The following is a 21861-nucleotide window of genomic DNA, read 5'->3' as shown; positions in this document are numbered from 1 at the left end:
ATACAATGGAGCTATAAGGGGAAATTTTGTCACCTTTTCAGCACTGATAAAGGAGAGGGAATCGTATACTGGGGACAGAAATAATGTGTTTTACTAACTGAATATTGGCAGACACGTCTTTTGCACGAACATCACTCACATTTTCTATAAGCCTCTGAGATATGCAGTTTATGAACTCTTGAGGTTGCACTGAGAATAGGGTGTATTGAGATCATGCCTATAAATTTATCTATTTTAATGTTAAAATATGAATTTCTGTATCTAGATACTCTCTGAATGGCATAAATTATTTTAATGCAGGCAGAAATACAATGTGACAGCAAATAATTACAAATACATTCCTGCATTCTGTGGAACTTTACATTGATTACTTGACTATTGTATTCAGGTTTTTCTCACTTCATTATGAGAAAGAGAGGTAATAAAAATGAATAGAGGCACAGGGCAGGGGTTATTCTGATGAAATAATTCAGCAAGTAGGAGCGCTAGTCAGAACAGAAGAAAGTGAATTGAAATGCCCTAGATAATGAGGGCTGCTTTGGAAAAAGTAAGAAGCAGTGAGTACCCTTGCTCACTTGATAGTTACACAAGCAGACCTTTGTCCTCAGTGTGACATCTCATATTAAAATATGAAGCAGTTAATAAAGCTAACACTTTCTTTAAGACTAACAAGAATATTAGTTTCCTATGGATTCATTGCTGTAGGGGCATCTTTAAAAAAAGAACAAAAACAAACAGCAAACAAAACACCACAGTTGTTAACCAGATTTTGAAAGAACTGGCTGTTTAAGGAAAGCAAAAGAGCTGACTTGGGGGGGAAGGCCTGAAGAGCAACAAATAGGTACAACCTGTCTGTGACTACATACAGGCTGGCTGCCAAGGGAAGCGAGCATGAGATGGTAGCTGTCCAGGTTTTATGGTGGACCACAACACACTCCTGAACCAGAGCGTGATGGTCTCAATGCCCCGGTCATCCAGGGGTTGTATCTAAAAGCAGAGGCCTGGGCACCTTGTCCCAGTGCTGGGACAGCCATGGGGACTGTGGAGACATCAGGTGAGATGGGCATGGGAAGGGAGGAGGCAGGGCTGGGGGTTCGGAGCACCTCTACGGAAAACAAATATAGGAGCCAGGAAACCTGTGGAAAAGCAAGAAATATGAGGAGCATTGGGAAAAGAGTAGTTTGAAAACCTTGCAGATGAGGTGACAAAGAGGAAGGGGAGGTGTCTCAGGGAAGATTTGGGATGCAGGTGATGCTGAAGACTTTTAGGGGCAGAAACAATGGGAGGAAAAGATGCAGAACCAAAATGGATGGGATGTTTAAGCTATCGCTTATGGCAGTTATTTTGCAAGCGGAGAAGGAAGCGTTGAGTATCTGAGAAAGCATGAATTGACTCACACTCTTGCACCTCGATAGACCTTACTATTCAAAAATAGAATAAGGAAAATCTCTAAATAAGTTTGTACTCATATTTTGTTCTAATCCTAAACAACACAAAGTATCTCTGTCTCCTGCCTCCCAAATCAGGGTAAGATTGAAAGAAAATAATAATGTTGATAATTTAACTATACTAGGTTGTTGCAAGAGTGTTGCATTTATTCCTAACCTAGTATCAGTGTCCATAATACGTTGTTCCAAAACAGTCAGCAATAGTAACAGAAAAATGTTAAATTCATCAGGGTATAACCAGGCCATAAAGTGCTTAGAGTTCAAATTAAATACTAATATCTCAAAATATAGCTTATTTTGGTATCCTAACATTAAAACATGTAGAAACAATCTACATGCATACTGAACAGATTTCTGATTAATGTGAAATATTTTTTTCCCAACAGTGCCTGATTGTTTGGGGAAATTTATTTTGCATTTGCTCTAATAAGAACTGCAATTATAAAAAAAGCTTTTGCCTATTTACTTCATCTCTCTGTGGAAGATCATTTACTCAAATAGATCATGACAGTTTTTTCACTATAACTGGGAATGTGAACTCTTTGAAGCCTATTTCCATATTACCTTTCAAATCTTGAAATGTGACATTTGTCATGGTATTGGTTTTGATTCTTTATTCAGCAGTGTATTTGTGGCATGGCTCAGAGGGCTTTCTATGAATCCTGTTTTCTAAGGAATAACTATGCTTTTAATGGACTGAGAGGGACGAGTTATCTAAATGTAGTAGTAGCAGAGGTAAGCTTTTTTTCTGCAGGCTGAATGAAGAGTCATTCACTGTTGCACATCCAAACAACTACCAAAGTTGAAGGGTAATAGCATATCCTCACACACACACACCCCCCCCCAAATCGTGGGCATGTGCTCTACCCTGTTTCCTCTCCAAATCAAGATGAGTAAGGTGGACCATAGTGGAAGCATTTTGTTAGTCTAGTGTATTCACCGATAGGTTTAGAGCTACTGTTTCTGGGCTTTTATCAGTTGTTGCTACTGCTGCTGTTGTTGAAAAAGGACTGGGTTTTGTCTATCAAATTGTTTAGTTAGGTTACTAGTGTAGACTGAATGCTTTATTATTGTTATTCTGTTTGTAAAAATGTGCCAGTGGTGGGAATTGATAACTTCTTGATCATCTTCAGTGTCAGAAAAAATGCCTTGCTAATCTGCTGTCATGCCATATTAACAAACCAATAAATCAGATAAATAGTAGATATGCAGCTGACTGCCACTTCCCCCTTTGTGTCTGCAGAGAACCTGATTTAAAGTCACACTGGTGTAAAACTAATAACTATTTATTTGCTTTTTGAGGTAGATGCTCAGTAATCTCTAAAACATAATCTCAGTCTTTGAGTTCCAGTTATGGGGCCCTCTTTGTGTTCTATTTCCAGCCTAAACTATACTGTCTCCAGCTTGGAGGACGCTGTTGCAGATGTCTATAGACACTGAACCATTCATTTTTAACAAAATATTGGAGAAGCAGGTGAATTCCAGAAAAGCAGAGTGCCTATTAATATAATTTCATAGGTTCTTCAAGCAGCAAAAATAATGAAGCCTCATTTCCTACTGGCTTCTTTCTATCTGTACTGTAAGAGTAAACACATAAGGTCCTCATAGCCTTCTCACACAGTGTGTCCTACTCCTACCCTGCCCTTAACCATTGCCCTCAATATATCTCCAGTTTTTCTTCAGATCCCCTGGATTGCCACACTGTACTGTTCTCTCCCGGCCTTGTTCTCAGTTCTCTCTCATGACTTTGGGTTTGGATAGGTAAGAGGCAATATCTGCTGGGGTTAGCTCAAAGTTATATCTATGTGGATTTGCCAGCTGCCAGGAATATATTTATTCACTTACTAATTGGTCCCTGGGTTTTGGAATAAAAATGCCTGAAGGCATAAAAATGCCTAAAATTCAGGCATAAAAATGCCTGAAGTCTGCTTTCCTTTCAGAGGGAACACTTCTTTGGGCCCTTCTCTAGCTGCCATTTTCCCTGAACTTCACAGAACTTACTATCTTTGAGATTTCTGTGTCAAATTCTGTTGAAATCAGTTGGTCATTCTTAAAAATTACCATGGAGCAAACTGATGTGCAGATGCATAAAGAAACAGATCTACAAATCATAAAAGAAAAGGTGCACAGAGCTAAAAAAAAGTATAGATTAGCCTGACATTAATTCAGTATAAAATAATAGAAAGGTCAACTGTGTACTCAGGTAAGAAAGAATTAGAAGCTAGGTAGTAGAATTCTGCAAACCTTTTTTTACTGAACATGAGGTCTTGTTACCCAGACCTGTTATCTTTCATTGACAAGCTTACAAGTTATAATGATGACACCAACTATAATGAATGATGTATTAATTTTTTTTTATAGTTCATGGGAATTAAAATCATATGAGATCTTGAAGTAGGAGTGAGTAGGGCTCACATTAAGTGAACTAAAATCTGTCTTCTAAATGCATATGAAAATTAGGAAAGAATGAGTGAGGAAATGCTTAGCAGCACCTACCAAACACTTGTCCTTGCTCTCATCTTGTTTGGTACCGTTATGAATGATGATACGTAATATTTTCTGGATGAGTTTCCAGTGACTGGTTAAGTCTTCCCAGCCTTTGCACAGAGATGTGAGGGTAGTTAATAGCACGTAGGACAGGTTACCACCACAGGTTGATCTGAATCATTTGGTCAAAATTATCACATCCAACTAATACAGAAAAGTGTATTTGGGAATCAGAAACACAGACTACACCTATAGGATAGGAAAATTTCTATCTTAAAAAACAGTAATTCAGAAGATGGCACAGGAGTCAGCAGAGACAAGAGCTTGTTTGTGAGATCTCAGTGTCAAGTTGTGGCTTCAAGCCTTATTTTTGTTCCATGGGTGTAGAAGGAAGATAGGCAATAGACACATACCACTGTGAACACCACCAATAAGACCGCTGTTAAAAGCCTGTGCCCTGTTCTGTGACTCACACCTCCTGCACGATGGAGGTACTGAAGGAAATTCAAAGGAGAGGAACAAAATGGTCCCAGAAGCCATGAGTCAACCATTTGGATATAAGACTTTAAGGGACTGATCAGCCCAGAAGGTTGAAGAAGTAATTCAATCATCCTCTATGGGTACTTGTACCTGAAAAAAATGTGTGATAGCAGGAGCCAGGGAAGCTTTTGCAATTTTCTAGACAAGCACCAGAAATTAAAATTAATCCTTTTATTAATTAAAATTAATTTTAATCTTGCAATAAGGTGCAATTTTTTTGGCACAAACCACATATAAATATTGAAAAACCTTTTCAGAGGAAATGTTGAGTCATTATTTTTCTTGGAGTCCTCAAATTGTGCCAGTTTATCTGTCTGTATGTAGTATATAAATCTAAATATACTGTACATATAAAGTGTAGACAGATACATAATATTTACCTATGTATATCATGTGGAAATATTCTAGATATATCAGAGGTAGGTACAGATACAGTTGTAAATCTTCCTTACTGATAACGAATGGCTTCATAACTAATATTGAAGACAAAGATATAAACATGAGATCTAAAATAATCCAAAACAGCATGAGATAGAGCCAGAATTAATCTCCAGACTTCCCAGAATATTCTGAATATTCTTCAAATCAGTTAGTTAGATTTTGCTTCAATTTAAATTATCTGCACAGTAGGTAGAAATATGGATTTTCTTTTGGAAGGGAGGAGAGGAGGTTAGTGATTGCTTTTCCACTAACAGAAAAATAAGTCTCTTTAATGAATTATTGTGAAAATGTATGTGAAGTTTTTCAAAGTGAAAGAAACATAGCAAAGAGTGAAAACTGTAATATTTCAGTTTGATCCAGAGGAAACTTAAATAGCACCATGTACCAGCCAAAGCTGACAGCTCCAGTTTTCCCTCTGCTAAGAAGGATTGCACAAATGCTAAATCGATTTCCTTTTCAGAGTGATACTAATTGCCTTTTGTCCCTGAGCACCATATCGGGCATTATTCTCAGCATCTCTTCAGAGCTGAAAAGCTTAAAGAAGTTTAAAAGGCAAACACAGAAAAATGCTATATATATAAAATATTTCTTAGACAAATTGTGTCAAATAAGGTACTAACTTCAGAATGACTTTAATGTGCAACAGGGAGAAATATCAGTTGCTTAATGGGACTGAAATTTATCCCCTTTCAGAAAGCCAATACGAGCCTATGAACCACTGAAAGCCAATCCTAAACTTATGGCTTAAGGAGATTTAAGGGGAGTAATGGCCCCATGCTATCTTTCTGCACGGAGTCAGTGTTTCACTGCCAGTGACCTGGTCCCATGCTATTGATTTGTAATAAGACTTAGTATAAGGTATCTGGGACATTTTTCATGCCAAAACATGTCTTGGCTTCTAGTCTTCTCTGTGTTGGATGCTGGCCACTGCTAGTGCAATACCTAAAAAAAAACCCAACTCTGGTGTATTTGAAATACTGATTTAGCCCTTCCTCTCCCAAATCCTCAACAGACATTTCTAGAGCCAGTGTGATACTGCTATGTGTATTTTATGATATTCAGTATCTCTTGAAAAATATACTTAGAAGAGAGAGTTTGGATCCACCTGATACTATTTCTCATACGTTCCACCATACTGCAGCCAGTGTGGTCATTTCAAGCTGTTTTACTTGTGGGATGGTAGTGGAAAACACATCAGAAAGCTTGGTTAATAGTGAGAACATATATCTTTCACCAGCTCATTTCAGGCTTAGGAAAATCATCTTCAGATATTTAAATTTTTTTTTAAATTGCTTTGTCAATGCTGTTGACATTTTTGTGGATATTCATTTAGCCACACAGATGATTAAGAGCCTTAGAGCTATCAGGAATAATGCTTTAAGCTCTCATTCTGAGGGCTCTATATGATGGGACTTTCAAAGTCCACATGTCCTTCTCTTCCAGCATTTAGTCTTTACATAACTGGACACACAAATGTTCTATTAATTTAAAAACAACTACTTGGAAATACCACTAAACGTCAAGTCTTTGTAGATTAAACCCTGATCTCTATAGTATCATTGCATATTGAGAAGGGAAGGCGATATCCTCCCCCCCCAAAAAAGAAAGAAAGAAAGAAGAAAGAAAGAAGAAAGAAAGATAGGAAAACGTATCTCTAAGTATGCCCTGACATGATGCTATTTCAAAGATACTGAGGGCTTCTAAGTGAAAAACTGATGTCCTGGAAACCTTTGCTTTTAGAATTCTGAACATCCATGAAATGTTATGCTGAAGTTGTTTGAACTCTACAGAACTTCAGCCAAATCACTGGCTGAAAACCAAAGGTAGATTAAGTCAGACTGGAAAAAAAAAAAAAGTGCATTTTTAAAGTGAAGGTAAATGTCCCTTGGAAGGATGTTTTCTCCCTTGTTTGAAACTTTTGAATTCTAATGCACCTGTTTTAACACAAGTATGGGATTCACTCAGTGTTCATGAGGCAAAGCTCTGTGGCTTGTATTGTAAACCTACTTATTGTTACTGTGCTATCTCACTTTAAATATGTATCTATATCTATGACACACAATACTGAAGTATCAAATTTTGTGCGTGTTTCACTATTAAAAAAAAATGGTAACTTTGTTGTGACTATGTTTAACTAAAACAAACAACTGTTGATATGTACTTCCTTTTTCCAGAATTTATACTTTTCTCTACAGGCATCGAAAAACTGTTACTGTAGTAACTTTCTAATCCTCCTGGGTATTAGTTGCATTCTGCTCCCACATCCTCTAATTAAATGTCAGGAAATTATGTGGCAGCTTTGATATTTTCAGACATCCGTTCTTTGAGGTGGCCAGTGCCTTGTAGGGTGCTGGCAGGTGGCAGAACACCCTTCAGAGGAAGGAGGGTTTAGCGAAGTTTGAGGTATGTTTCCATGTATCCCTGTGCAAGGAAAAAGTCTTTTTCTTGAGTAGTCCTGGAAGGAACAGGTACAGCCTGGCCCCTGAAGCCTGAATGTTGCTTTTTAATGACAGTATGTATGGTTTGTGCATGCAAAAAATATATTGCTGTGAGATGATTAGATGTAGTGGGTTGACCTTGGACTGCAGTCAGATGCCCACCCAGCTGCTCACTTACTCCCCTTCCTCAATAGGGCAGGGGGAGAAAAGAGGATGAAAAACTTTGTGGGTTGGGGTAAAGACAGGGAGATCCCTTACCAGTTACCATCACAGGCAAAACAGACTCATCTTGTGGAAAATTAATATAATTTATGGCCAGTTAAAATAGATGTGGATAGTGAGAAACAAAGGCAAATTAAAACAACACCTTCCCCCTGTATCCTCTTTTTACCAGCCTCAACTTCACTCTTTCACTGCTGACCTTTCTACGTCCTCCCGCCACATGGCGCAGGGCGACGGGGAATGAGGGGTTGCAGCCATTCCATAACAGTTTGTCTCTCCTGCTCCTTCCTCCTCACACTTTTCCTCTGCTGCAGTTTCCTTCAAGAAATATCCATGGGCTGCAGGGTGGATATCTGCTCTACCGTGGTCCCTCACAGGCTGCAGGGAAATACCTGCTCCACCATGGGCCTCTCCCACAGGCGCCTGGAGCACCTCCTCCCCCTCCTTCTTCTCTCACCCCAGTGCTTACGCTGCCGTTCTCCCTTTCTTCTTTTTCCTCCTCCTCTGCCTATGGAGTGGTTTTGCTCTTTCTTAAATACGTTTTCCCAGAGGCATCACCATCTTGGCTGATGGGCTCAGCTGTGTCCCGCAGTGGCTCAGTCTGGAGCTGGCTGGAAGCAGCTCGAAGGGGCTGTGTCTGGCACGGGGCAGCCCCGCGTGTCCCCCTGCCCACTGCCAGCACCTGGGCACTGACATCCAGTACATTAGAAAACAGTTTTATGCAGAATTGATTAGGAAACTAATACCACCATGTTTTCACTTCAATGGATTTATTTCCAAATCGTGTACCATTTTAGTTCTGGCTTTTGTGTGGATGCTTTGAGAGTTGTTATTCTGAAGTTTAACTTCCTTGCCATCTTTTGATGTATGGGTTCAGTCCGCACCCGTGGCAGCCCCGAGCCAGCTGCCAGGGTCTGGCAGGCCGCTGCCCTGTGAACTGGGAAGGACAGCATACAGACCTTGGGACAGGTGACCACAGTGACTTGGCAAAAGAAACAAATGCTAATGCTAATTTTCTCCCTATTCATGCTCATACACTGTTGTAGACTAAGTACAATGTCTTCTAAAATAATATATATTTGCATATTCCTAAAGGAAAAATATATTTTGTTTTCATAAAAGACTGAAATAATCTAAATGGCATTTACTGTGTACATCTTTGGGCTTTTTTTTACTTGATGAATATTTTTCCAATGTGTTTCCAATAAAAGAATTCCAGTTCACCTTGTTAGCAGCCGTGGAATGAAAATCTGTGCGGCTGGTTCCTCCGAATCAGTGGAATATACCAAGAGAAACTTTGTCCAGAAGTTGCATAAGCAAACAGAAAAATATTTTATTTTCAACAGAAAAATAAAGGTAAAATCACAGAAATGTGGATCAACAGAAAGGCGTTTCCTCAAAACTTATGTTTTTACAGGATTTTTTATGTGTCTAGTAGACTATGTCTTTTTCTCCTGTTGCGTAGCAGGCAGAAGTGCTACTGCTTGTGCCGTTGACTTTGTAAAAGGTGTCCATGTGTGCAGTGCATTGGACCAAGCAGTGCAGGTGGAGCCTTCTCCCATAGATGGTGCCCTATCTTTAGCTTAACATCATGTTATCATGATGTTTCTCCTCAAGAGCTAATGGCAGGGGTTTTGTTCTGCTTGCGGTTGCTGCAGTCTCCAGATAATCCCTTGATTTCTATAAGCTACTTGCAGCAACCTCAAGACATCAAAAGCATTTTTTGCCTAAGAAGAAATGTACAAATCATGGAAATGAGCGTGGAGCCAGTGGGTATGTTTATGCTGCACATACTTCACTGGAATATAAAGATACCAAATTACCTAACAGACAAGGAGTCTAGCTGTGAAAGTACAGAAGTCTAAGTTTAGCTTCCTAACAGGCGAAATGATCTCATGCTGTCTTGCCAAGCCTGGCAGCATACAGACTGCATGACATACATGAGGACCTGGCGGTTGTCACTGCCTGTGAAGGACTGGACTTGATTAGTGGCTAATAAGGACTCCTGAATTGTAAGTTATAAATATAACACATCTTTAGTAGAACAAGAAACTAACAAATATTAGGAAAATGCACTTGTGAGGGAGGAGAAGAGATCACCCAGGATGCTTAGTCAGCTAGTGACTGGCCTTAGCTAGCATATTCTGGCAGTGTGACTTCAGTTCAAGTATCTTAGAGAGTCAATTACTTCTATGGCTTGATGAAAAGGTAACAGAGCTTTTGGTTGTTGTGCCCCAAAACCCTTTCATCATTAGCTGTCTGTGAAGAAAGAGAGGCCTGAATTACTGACTGTGGTCTCTTGAAAGACAGGAGAAATCCAACTTTCATGGTTCTTGTGGTCCCTGCATGCTAAGTTGACTTTATCTTTAGTAGTTTTATTCATAGATTCCAAAGGAACTCTTGAGATACTAACAACAAAATTTGGGTAAAAGACTTAGTTTGGATTTAGGGGAGAGGAAAAGGGAAACTGTTCTTGATCTTAGCTTGAAATAAAATTATGACCATCATTCAGCTGTAGATGTGTTTAAAGCTATGACCAGGATTGCTGCTCAGCAGAAGCATCTCAACAGTACATCTAACAGTTAGATTTGCTAAGGTGGATATGACCTTGAGTGCAGCAAGAAGTAAATAATTCGGCAGGTGTCTGATACAGACCCTAAGAATCTGCTAAAGATACGTACAATAAACCAACCTTTTGTCAGTTGACTTTGGTCCTCTAGAGGCCAAACCACCACTGGAAAAAATTTAGGAGTAGGTAAAATGAGTAAGGTTGAAAGTAACATGTAGTATATATAATGTTTCTAGACTTCCAGGGCAATGGTAAGTTGTCGTGGAGAGCCAAATTAAAGAAACAGCTGGAAGTTGTCTCACCAGAAGTGTCTATAGAAAGCAGCTGAAAGGAATCATGGGAGAAATTATTCCTATATATGCTAGCATGTTCTCTAAGCATTACATAACACTTAGGAGAAGTAATATCAGGCATAAATCTGATTTACATTTCAACAAGGAAGAGTTCCTGTCATGCCTTGTGCTGTATTACCCCACCCCAGTACACAGTGGGAGAAAGTGAAGTCAAATGTTGGCAGACGAGCTCATGAAACCATCTATATTGCCTTGAATATCCCTAGTTGTGAATGGAGCATGTGGCAAACACTTGAAGTATGAACTACTAGAGATTCATCCTCAGACAGTGTCACTCCCATGTTTGTGGGTAGCGAACAGTCAAAGCCTAAAACAATCTAAGTCTAAAACTACAGAAGTGGAATATTTCAGTAAGGTACCATTTCTATTTAGGCACGATCAGATCTAGTGGTACCTAAGAAAGAAGAAAAAAGTCCTTTTCTGACCTCAAGCAGCTTGTTTCAATTGCACAGAAAGCCTTTGACTACGATTTAGGACAGTTAATATAAGAGAAACTTTGCTGATGTGGGAAAGTAATAGGATTATCTTGGCAATGTGCTTATGGAGAATGACCCTGGACAACAAGGGCACAAACCTTGGAGTACAGAAAGATACGTTAAGATCAGTGTACAGCATACTTTAGGGGGCTGGACCTGCCTGCAGATGTTAAGTTAGTGATGCTTCCCTCTTCTGAAAAAAGCAATGTGCTAGCAAAGACTGTGTCAGCAAGGATCATTGTACGTGAAGTGTCCCTAACTATGAAACCTGGTGACAGACTCTGAGGGCTGTAAGGATGGATTCCAGTATGGATACTTCAGTACAGTGCTACAGCTTACCCCAGCAGGCTACATCTGCAGTCATCAGGGAAGGAAATAACCCAGCTGAGGGCAAGAGTTTATATTGTTATCCCTTTAGATAACAGGAAAGCATAAAAAAGTAAGCTTCATCTTCAGGTTTCATCTCACAGTGTTGGTCAGGGAATGATACCCATGAGCATGAAACACATACTGAGAACCTGGACACACGGTCCCTGATACGATCAAAAGCTGCCCCTGAAGCATGCAAAGCGTCCTGTGTACTAAACCATGTGTGGAAGCACAGTATGTATACCTAGTCATACATTGCCATACTAGTATATGGGAATAAAATAATTAGTGCAGAAACCCATCGACTATTGTCAAGCTGGCTGCAAGGCCTCCATGTGGACGTCAAGCTTGTGTCTATACTTGCAAAGCAGCATGGCAAAAGCTGTGTAAATATGGCAAGGCATTTTCTGAAGCTGGAGGGATGCAGTCATGATATACTGTCTCCTACAGTATTAAGGCCTTAAGGGAGACTATGAATATTAGAGATCCTTGGCTTTGGTTCAGAGAAGCAGCTGGAAGCTTGGATGCATATAATGTCACTTCTCCAGCTGGGTAGGAAACTTATAAAAATAGGCTCCCGAAAAAAATGTTTCATAGTCCCAGATCCCAAGCAATGTTGTCATGCCCAGATGTCCTGCTGCATTTGGTATTCCTGCTTTTACATGAATTTACTCCTGGAAATGGTGAGATGAGTACAAGTTTAAAAAGGAGGATGAAGCAGAGAGAGAAGCCTTGGCAGGAGTTTGATTTCTGAAATCAGGTTGAACGTCAAGGAGCACTTTCTCTGATCAGTTCATTCATTTGTAGGGTTTCCAGCTGACCTGAAATGTTCTGTACTTATCCTATATATGATTTATGGACTGCTCTGAATAGAAAAAAAGTGGTTTATGGACCTCAATATGCCTTTACTCTCCCAAGTACAAATCAGGAATAAGATAAAATTAGTGTGAGAATAAGACCCATATTTTTTTCAGTTACACCCCAGTCTAAAGCTTATATTGTGGGAGTGGGAGAAAAATACAAACTAGTAAATCATATATGCTGCTTAGACATTGAATTGCTTTCCTCAAAGTTAAATAAATTGGGACAACCATAATGCAAAGGCAGAGTTGTCAGCAGGATATAATTAACTTGTGAATTGTCAAGCGGAGATGTAATATGGAAAACTCATTTGTTGTGAGCAATTCTATTTGGATTACTCACGAACGAAACATTTCAGTCAGATTTCTCACAAATACCATTGAGGAGAACTTCATTGACTCTCCTGTAGCTATTTGAGCTTGCTTCCCTGAAATAATATTACATTTGTGAATGTATCCATCTCTGTATAAATCTCTTTTCCCTCATATATGTTTGCTTTCACCTGTGAAAGTCATTTTCATGGTTTTTTTATCTTGTCTTTAATAAACTGTAGCTTATTGCAGTGTATTATGCATTGTATTTAAAGTACCAATACAGATATGCCACGCTCTATAAAATGCAAGAACATCTCTTATGTATGGAGAAATGAATCATTTCCAGGGAAAGAAGTTAAAATTATAATTCAATCAAGGCAATTCTGTTCTTTCGTTGTTTTCAGACAGGAAGTGCACTATCTTAAGGACATCTGAAACTCATCTGTGATTACAAAGTTGTCATTCCCTTATACAAATCATATAGCTAAGTAATGCAAACTATTCACAGAATAAAAGGGGTTAAATTGTCTTTTTCACTCAAAACATATTCTAATTAGTTCCTGACAGAAAGTTGTCCTGATACAATGCATTATTGGCTAGTCTCACGATCGAGACTATTGTCGATGGGCTAAGCTACGAAGGCTGGAAGCGGGTAGGTACACTCCCCACTAATTGCTATTCAGAGTTTTTCAAGTGTCCATTTTACAAACAAACAAAAGCATCATTTGCTTGATGCAATATGTGAAGTGATCTTTTTCCTGTGCAAAGCATGTATTTCTTTCCTCTTCGGGACAGAGCTTTAGAGACCAAATCACATACTGTGGAAAAATTTTGAAGGTTCAGCTTTAGAAAAGGAAGAAACAGGAACATGATTTCATGTTTCCCAAGGCCATTTTACAGAATACCTGCTTTCCTGGACTTTTAACAGTCTGTAATGGATAAGCATATAGTTTCTTGAATATATATTCACTGAGAATGACTAGTTAATCTTAATTTCCAAGATAAAGACCCTAAATACAAGACTCTGATATACAAGACTGTCAAATACACCAGACAGCTGCTGCAGCACCCAAAGAGAGTGCAGAGGCTGCAGCTGAGCAAGCGGGAAAGCTGGTTCTTGTTCTTCATGAACAGTGGCTCCACAGATCACAGTCCAATCTTCTCTGTTCATTTCTGAATGGCAAATAAGCCTTCCCAACTGCAGAAGTTAAACCACCCGCATTGTTACAAATTACTTGTTTTCCACTAGGTCTCTAGGACATCCTTTTTTCCTGGTGCCGTGTTAGTGTCTTTAAAGTTTTGGTTTGATACTAATAGAAATTTATTTTAGTTCTTCTTTTGAAATAGGGATAGAGGTTTATACAAACACGTACTCAGCAAATGCATCAATGTGTTCTAATTAATGAATTATCCATTCAGTGCTACGATAATTTGCTTTATCTCTAACCATTCCCAGTGAATTATTTATATAGTGACATTTATTAGCAAACTGCCATTTGCATCACTTTTACATTACTGTTCTCATTATTAATTATACTTTTAATAATTCTTTAGTGCTTGGTCTAATCAATAAAGAAAAACGGATGGTGCCCATGAAGCGTTTAGCCTTATCTTAATTCTATATCCTTAACGCCATTGCCAATAGCACAAGAGTAGATACGTAATACTTTAATTGGCAGTTCTTTCCTTTTGTACATTCCCTTGTCTCCTCTTCTCTCCTGTATGCCAGTATCCCTGAGCTTGTTCGGTAAAAGCAAAGGATGTTTCCCTATTAATGACTATTTAAATAACAGAATTACGTTGCTATTGTACTTGCTTCTTTCTTTCCCAGACAATGACTATGAATTAATTAGCATTAGAACATTGGAAATTCCTATGAATTTTAACATTTTATTTGGAACATTCTGTGTGCATTATTGAATGATTTTACACCTCCTAATGCAAAACCGATGATATCTCTACAACCCTCTGGGGGAGTGTGTGAGGTCGTTAAAGTTAGATTTGCAAAGAAAATACATGGATTTCTCTCACACATTATTCTTTCCTGTGCTGATAATGCTATTTTTGAGCGCTTGTTCAGAGCGGCTCATTTCTATTGAAACATTCTCTTATCCTTTACCTATTCATCTACCTTTCCAAACTTTTCATTTCATAAGGGAAATGAACTGTGGTTTTTCAATACTGAAAACTTTCCTACAGGAAGATGAGAACTTACGTTTTCAGCTGTAGTGTTGACTCCAGAGATAATGGTCACTGAAAGGCAGCCCAGTGTGAAAAGCAAACGTACATGTCAGAAATGAAAATAACAGTTTATACTACATCTCCTTCATGTCTTCATTGCTGATAGTTTATTCTCTCTGTGAAGGAGGATTCCAGAAGTAACATCGGTGTTTTGGCATCCAGGCATCTGTGTGCGAACAAAAATGATGAAGTTTTATTAAAAATTCTCCCTGGAGTCCTAATTTTGTTCTATATTCCTGCTGATTGTTTTTTATTGGTTTTATTTTTAAAACAAAGGTTTTTTGGATTCATGGGAGCTCATAACATAATTAGCACCCTGCCAGTGACTGAAGGAGAAACACTGGCAAACACAATCCAAATCCCTCTGTACTACTTACTGAGCAAAATCTTAGTGTGTTACACCAGGTGGATTGCTTAAATAGATTTTTTTCCTTCAGAATCAGGTATTATTTCCATAACCTACATCTATCTGTTTTAAAATAAACTTTCTTTTCAAAAGTGAATAGCAACATGTATGTAGGCTTAAATTTACCACTTTGTATTAACAAAATTTGCATAAAATTTATAATATTTAAGTAATATATTCTTGATGGTTAAGTTCTAAAGAAAGCTATTGAACAGGGAAGAAACATACTGCCTATGCATCCAGAACCAAAGGTTGTTGAAATTATTAAACAGCTTTTAACAGCAGACAAAAGAAATGTTTTCTTCATATCAGTTTGATTTACTTCAATAACTAGTTCAAAGTTAAGGATCTGCTTAGAATTAGAGTAAGCTGAAGCATCATTATCTTTAAATGGTCTGTGAATAAATTCTCAGTCTGGTACGCTAAGACTTATGAATTCATTCATTAACTGTATATAAAATTTGCTTTGGTAATAAACCAGTTTTAAGTATAAAAGGTTTGATGCATTTTTCCTCTGTATACAACATATTTATTGCAATTTTATTTAAATAATAAATACACTTTAAAGGCTGGGGTTTTGCATTTCAATTGAATTCCCATTTCCATCCAAAGCAGCTTGATACGAGTTGTAAGTAAATAAAAATTAATCTGCTAGTAAAGAAGAATTATTCATTTCTAACAGAATGCTATGTAAGTGTTAAGCATTTGAATAATTATGCTGAACTATATTACTTCTTAAATGGGAATGTAAGGTATTTTTCTGGTAGTGTATGGAAGTAACAGATCAGTTTAAAAATTAGATTCAGTTGCAAAGGAACTTTTTTTTTAAGTTTACCTACCGACAACAATCAAACTCACTTGAGGAAAAAAGAATAATAACGTTCAAAATAAGCATAGAAGGGTTTTTTAAAAATTTGTTTTATGTTTTTTTGTATTTTCAAGTGAATAGGAATTATTTTCACAAAAATAATGTTTGAAAATCTCATGAGAATTAATTTTAGATTGAATGCTTTTTTGTGAAAAATATGTGACAGGTTTTCCAGAAATATTATAGTTCAGGGCCTTATAAATAAGCAGTTCTATGATACATGGGAGATAGAATGGCTATATGAACATTAAGTCATAACTCCTGACTCCCTACTTTAGGAGCATCTATACTCAGTATTTTAATTCAGTAGAAAATTCCAACATTTCTAAAATGTATTTGATTTCCAACTGGAAGAACATAAAGGTTTAACATTTACTACGTACTAAAATTCTGTTTAAAAGTAGTGGAAATATCAAAACGGGCAACAGTTTTTCCCTCAGCAAGAGTAAAGCAGTTAGTTTAAATTCTGATGTAACAAGAGTTACATTCATTTATTTTAAAAATGTAGGTTTATGCTCACATTGTTATTGATTTGGTTTATATGTATATGATGCTGGCATTTTAATTAGAAAGACTTGGTTGCTTTATATTAGGCTTCTTTAATGAGTTATCAAAATCAGAAAATTCATATCCTTTCTTTAAAACAATAACCATAGCAGATCCTGTTAAATCACACAGCTGACAGAAACACCTATTCCCGACTTGCTCAAAGCTGTGAATTAATTAATTAGTTTCAAATATAAAATTGCTAGAGAAGCATTTCAGAGTGCAGCTTGATAGCCACTCTTGTTTGTGTGTATCCAGCATGGTAAGGGCAATGAAATCTCAGCAGCAGAGGTCCATTCCTCAATACTGGCTGAGCTAAAGGAGAAGGAAGAGGTTTTTATTATGTCAGTGGTGGAGAACACGTTGAAAGCAGCAAGGATCTCTCCAGTTTCAACCAAGTGCTGATATACTAATTATGCCTTAACTGCATCTCCTGTTTCCTCCTAGGTCTTACTGCTGCAGCATCTCTCGTATCCCTGGCTTGGGCTTTGGCTTCCTACCAAAAGGCCCTCCGTGACTCCCGTGATGACAAGAAACCCATCAGTTACATGGCTGTTATAATCCAGTTTTGCTGGCATTTCTTCACAATTGCAGCAAGGGTCATTACTTTTGCTCTGTTTGCCTCGGTTTTCCAGCTGTACTTCGGGATCTTCATCGTGCTGCACTGGTGCATCATGACCTTCTGGATCGTCCACTGCGAGACAGAGTTTTGCATCACTAAATGGGAGGAGATAGTTTTCGACATGGTTGTTGGGATAATCTATATCTTCAGCTGGTTCAATGTCAAGGAAGGAAGGACACGCTGTAGGCTTTTCATTTACTATTTTGTGATCCTTTTAGAAAACACCGCCTTGAGTGCTCTCTGGTATCTGTACAAGGCCCCGCCAATCTCTGATGCATTTGCCATACCAGCACTGTGTGTAGTGTTCAGCAGCTTTTTAACAGGCATTGTTTTTATGCTAATGTACTATGCCTTCTTTCACCCCAACGGACCAAGGTTTGGGCAGTCGCCAAGCTGTGCTTGTGAGGACCCTGCCACTGCCTTCACCCTACCCCCAGAAGTGGCCACAAACACCCTACGGTCCATCTCCAACAACCGGAGCGTCACGAGCGAGCGGGATCAAAAATTCGCGGAGAGGGATGGGTGTGTGCCTGTGTTTCAGGTGAGACCCACCGCACCGTCCACACCTTCATCCCGGCCACCAAGGATTGAGGAGTCTGTCATTAAAATCGATCTGTTCAGGAACAGGTACCCAGCGTGGGAGAGACACGTGTTGGACAGAAGCCTGAGGAAGGCGATCTTAGCATTTGAATGTTCCCCTGCTCCTCCACGGCTACAGTATAAAGATGATGCCCTTATCCAGGAGCGCTTGGAATATGAAACCACATTATAAACAAAACAAAAACACGGCTTGAAGAAGCTCCGACATTACAGTCCAAATTAAAGGGTTGACAGTAGGGCTGTAGGAATAACTAAACTGCATACTACAAGCAGAGCAGCAAGCTGTAGTGTTCTTAGTCTGGCTATCATCATGATTATCATTTGATCCACTGTGTGCAGTCCGTCTGCAAGACACTGATACAGCAGCGTCACCTGAAAGCCTCAAAAAAACCCAAACGCTGACCCACACGTACAGATCAGTTACTGCAGGTGGGGAAACTCACCCATGACTCCTTGCTGCCATGAATCTCTGACTGCACAGTACTCACAATCAAACCAATAGGAAGGCTCTGACCAGGGCTTTCAACTTTAGCCAGTAGTGCATTTATTTTAGAAATGAATGGTTGATATTTGCATAATCAATGGCAAAAATAAACAAACAAAACCTTTTCAAAAATAACAAAACTGTAGCACACAGTATTGCTGTTATGAAAACTCTTTTCTGGGGAAAAAAATAGGAGCATAGTAGTCTTCAGCACGCCCATAGATCAACCATTCAGTTTAGAATAGGTTTGCAAAATAGTTCTTCATTAAAAAGATACATCGTCATGTTTGTAAGGCTGTCAATGGAAAATAAACTAAATTCTGATTAATTAGGTCATAAACATTAGTACTACCAGAACTGTTTGTTTTCTGTGGAATTTCAAAGTCTTTTTAAATGCAATTTAAGTTCTTTATGTTACTTTCAACATAAATCCTATGCAGCTCACTTCTGGTTTTCAGGAGGAATAAGGAGCTCTAGCACGTAGTGATGTAAATTAAATGATAATCATGATTCAGTGTTCAATTTGCAAAAAAACCAGAATATATATATATGTAAAAGAACAAGGAAGTATAGTTTTCATATTCTAAACTTTTTGGAGGACCCCATTCAGATATTTCAGAAGAAACTACAAGATGAACACACTGAAACTTCTCTGTTTCGGGACTGAGAATGCATGATTCAGTGTGTGAATGTATGCAGGGGTGACAAGAGACTGTGACATGCCATACCCTTCTAGTGCCAAACATTGTATAACTGCAAGGTTGATATTGCCTGAGGGACAGATAACGAGTGGCACGAGCCCTACCAGAACAAGAAGCAGGAAAGACCAATCAAGTTGTCAACGTGTAGAGACAGCTCTGATTTTTCCCACCCGAGGTGAAAGTGATGTCTTTTAAAGGCTTTCGGCCACCTCTTAGTAAGTATATTCACCGAAGTATAGTATAAGCAAGTTATGTGGAAGACCCTCTTCTGCTTGTTCAAGACTTGTGTCCAGATACGTCTAAAAATTACGCTGAATCTCTTGTAATAGAGTGCTTTTGCTGCAAGCTTTTGGGTTTTAAATACCTCCCTAAATCTAGTCAATGGTATCCTCCTTTATGTTAAAAGTATCCCCTGATGGTGCTTTCAGATGCATTAAAGGTGCAAGTCAAAATTTGATAGTATTTTTTTTAAAGCTGGTGCAGAGTGAAAAACTCATGAATTATTTCAATATTTTTGTAAAGTAAAAATATGGTATAAAAAGGTTACTTTTTATAAACCTCAAATCTTTTAATACATTTCATTCTCTTTATAGCTTAGATTTTAAGAATTGGTCCATGAACTTTATCAACTGGCTTCTGCAGGTTGATATAAACCTGGTTTTCACACATTATGGGTTTGTTTTGCAGTGTAATGCCATATGAAAGCCTACATGGGTACTTTTAGAATACTCTATAAACCGTGGATCCTGCTTCAAATGTAAGTGGCTTGTAAAGACACCAAGCGATTCCATAAGAAACAATTTGCTATAATTATTTCCATCCATTTTAGGAGAGTGAAGCAGAACTGAAGAGTTACTGTTGTAAATGGCATTGTCAGGATGGAGAAGACTGATGATTGGTATTGTAATCTTCACTGTCAGGTATATCCAGTGTAGTCACTGCTGTATATGCTGCTGGGTAAATTTCAGTCTTTCCTATTATTAATATTTGTACTATGAAATGGCCAAGGTTACACGCCTGTGTTTATTTGTATGCATTCAATTAGCCATTTTTAATGTTGACTTTTTTTATTAGCAAAATGTTCAATAGCTGTTGTTCTTTGCTGGGGCGAGTTCCTCAAAACAAAACATCTGTGAAAGTGCAGGAATCTGCAAGGCAGAGGGAACTTTACACAGATCCAAAACCACCCGTGCTTCAAGGGTTTCTTAGGTATTTTCGAATTAAGCAGTGGCCAGCTGCCTCTATAATAATTTTTTAAATAAAATAACTCTTTGATAGTCCAAACCTGAAGCTTTGTACGAAATGATCGCCCTTTCCTCCATGGAGATAATAGCTAATTATTGAGAGAAAAGTACTCATATTTTGTCAGAAAATATACCACTGCAAGAACTGCTAAAAAAGATTTTGGGAGCAAGTCCTTTGTCCCGTGAAAGCCAGTAGAGCCTTCACTCCAGAATCAAACACTAGCTCGCACAAGGAAATTGCTGTTTTTCTTTACAAACGAGGCCAATGACAAGCTTTGTAATCCAAGATGTGAGGGTTTCTTTTGGAAACAGTTCGATGGGTTTGCTGCTGCTTTAACAACTCAGAAATTTTAGCATGAGTGAGGCACGGTGGGCAGCGCTCTCGAGCTCTCACCTCCCTGCAGCACCTCCTAGGGAGAGGGCCAGCATCGCAGCTGTCAGAGAGGCTTGTCCTCTTCTGATCTCCCTCTCAACCTGTCTTGCTCTTCCTCGGAGCTGCGAGCCCTTTGGTCAGGGCCTACAGAATTGAAGAAATGTTGCTTCATACAGAATTTAAAGGGTTATGGTCTGGACCGGTGCTTGCATTGCAAGGCTTCTAAAGAAGGTTTGGGTTGAGTTTGTCTGATTTGCTCTTGTTTGGTTTTGGAAGGAAGGACACAGAGGCGTTATTTATCCGTGTGGTTTTTAATATCTAGCATTTACTTTCTTTACTCTCCCAGCATTTTAAATTTTTTTTAATAATGTTTGTAAAAATGTTTATCTTAAGCAAACTACTGCAGGGTTTGACTGCACAGCGCCATACATGGCAGTACGTATACACACCTTGTCTTCAGAATTCAATCTGGCTGTTTGAGGAAGGGGGAGAAGTCATTTTACACCACGTCAAAATTTGCTCTCCAAAATCTTGCTCTGTTAAGTTCGTAACATCAGTGATACCTGCCCTGAGAACAGGGTGGCCACTGAAATCTTAACTCTCAGATGACTACACGGGCAGTTTCTTAATTTGCATTGCTGTGAATAGTGGCATTAAAAGCTATAAGTATTTTTTATAGAAATTGTCAAGATTAAACATAGTCCATGTTGAAATTCCATGATGGCCTTATGGACAGTTAATCAATATGCACTATTCTTTTTACCACAGACAGTTTTAAAATCAATAAAGTTCAATTAAGACAGCAATAGCAAAAAAAGAATTGCAAAAAAAAATTCACTTCTGCTTTTGAAATAATGAAAAAAACAGGTCCTTTAAATTTCATTCCAGAATACAGGAAAATAAAAAATTCATAATTATATTCTGGTAAAGAAAAGCAATCACATCTCTTTGTTAGAAGTAAGAATTATGTAAGCATTCTTCCAATGAACCAAACAAATTTGCCTGCAGATTTAATGGTAACTTACCTGGTTAAAGACTTGGTCCTAAAATTTTGAGAGTTGTGGATTTGTACGCTACAGAAAAGACAATTTAACTAGTATTCACTACTCCTCTAGATAGATAAAGGAGAGGTAATGCATACCCATGGGCATTCAGAAAACATATAAGAAAATGTGAGATAAACCTTTTGTCTTATTTTAAAAGAGAAGTTATTTGTTCTATAATAGGATACATTTTTTTAAAAAAATGAATTCTTTGA

General features: G+C 38.2%; 1 protein-coding gene across 1 annotated transcript in view; it reads left to right on the top strand.

The window, feature by feature from the left end:
• The window catches only part of XKR4 (XK related 4), a 228880-nt gene extending 207559 nt beyond the window's left edge, over positions 1-21321 (top strand). The window contains exon 3 of the mRNA XM_030012770.1: positions 17027-21321. Within this exon, the coding sequence (XP_029868630.1) occupies positions 17027-17973 (947 nt within the window). The 3' untranslated portion in view covers positions 17974-21321. The remainder of the gene's footprint in view (positions 1-17026) is intronic.
• Positions 21322-21861: the final 540 nt, after the last annotated feature.

The sequence above is a fragment of the Aquila chrysaetos genome, chromosome 4, assembly GCF_900496995.4.
Source record: "Aquila chrysaetos chrysaetos chromosome 4, bAquChr1.4, whole genome shotgun sequence".
In the NCBI taxonomy this organism is placed as follows: Eukaryota; Metazoa; Chordata; class Aves; order Accipitriformes; family Accipitridae; genus Aquila; species Aquila chrysaetos.
The sequence above is the reverse complement of the archived record's forward strand: the minus strand, read 5'-3'. Positions and strand labels throughout refer to the sequence as shown.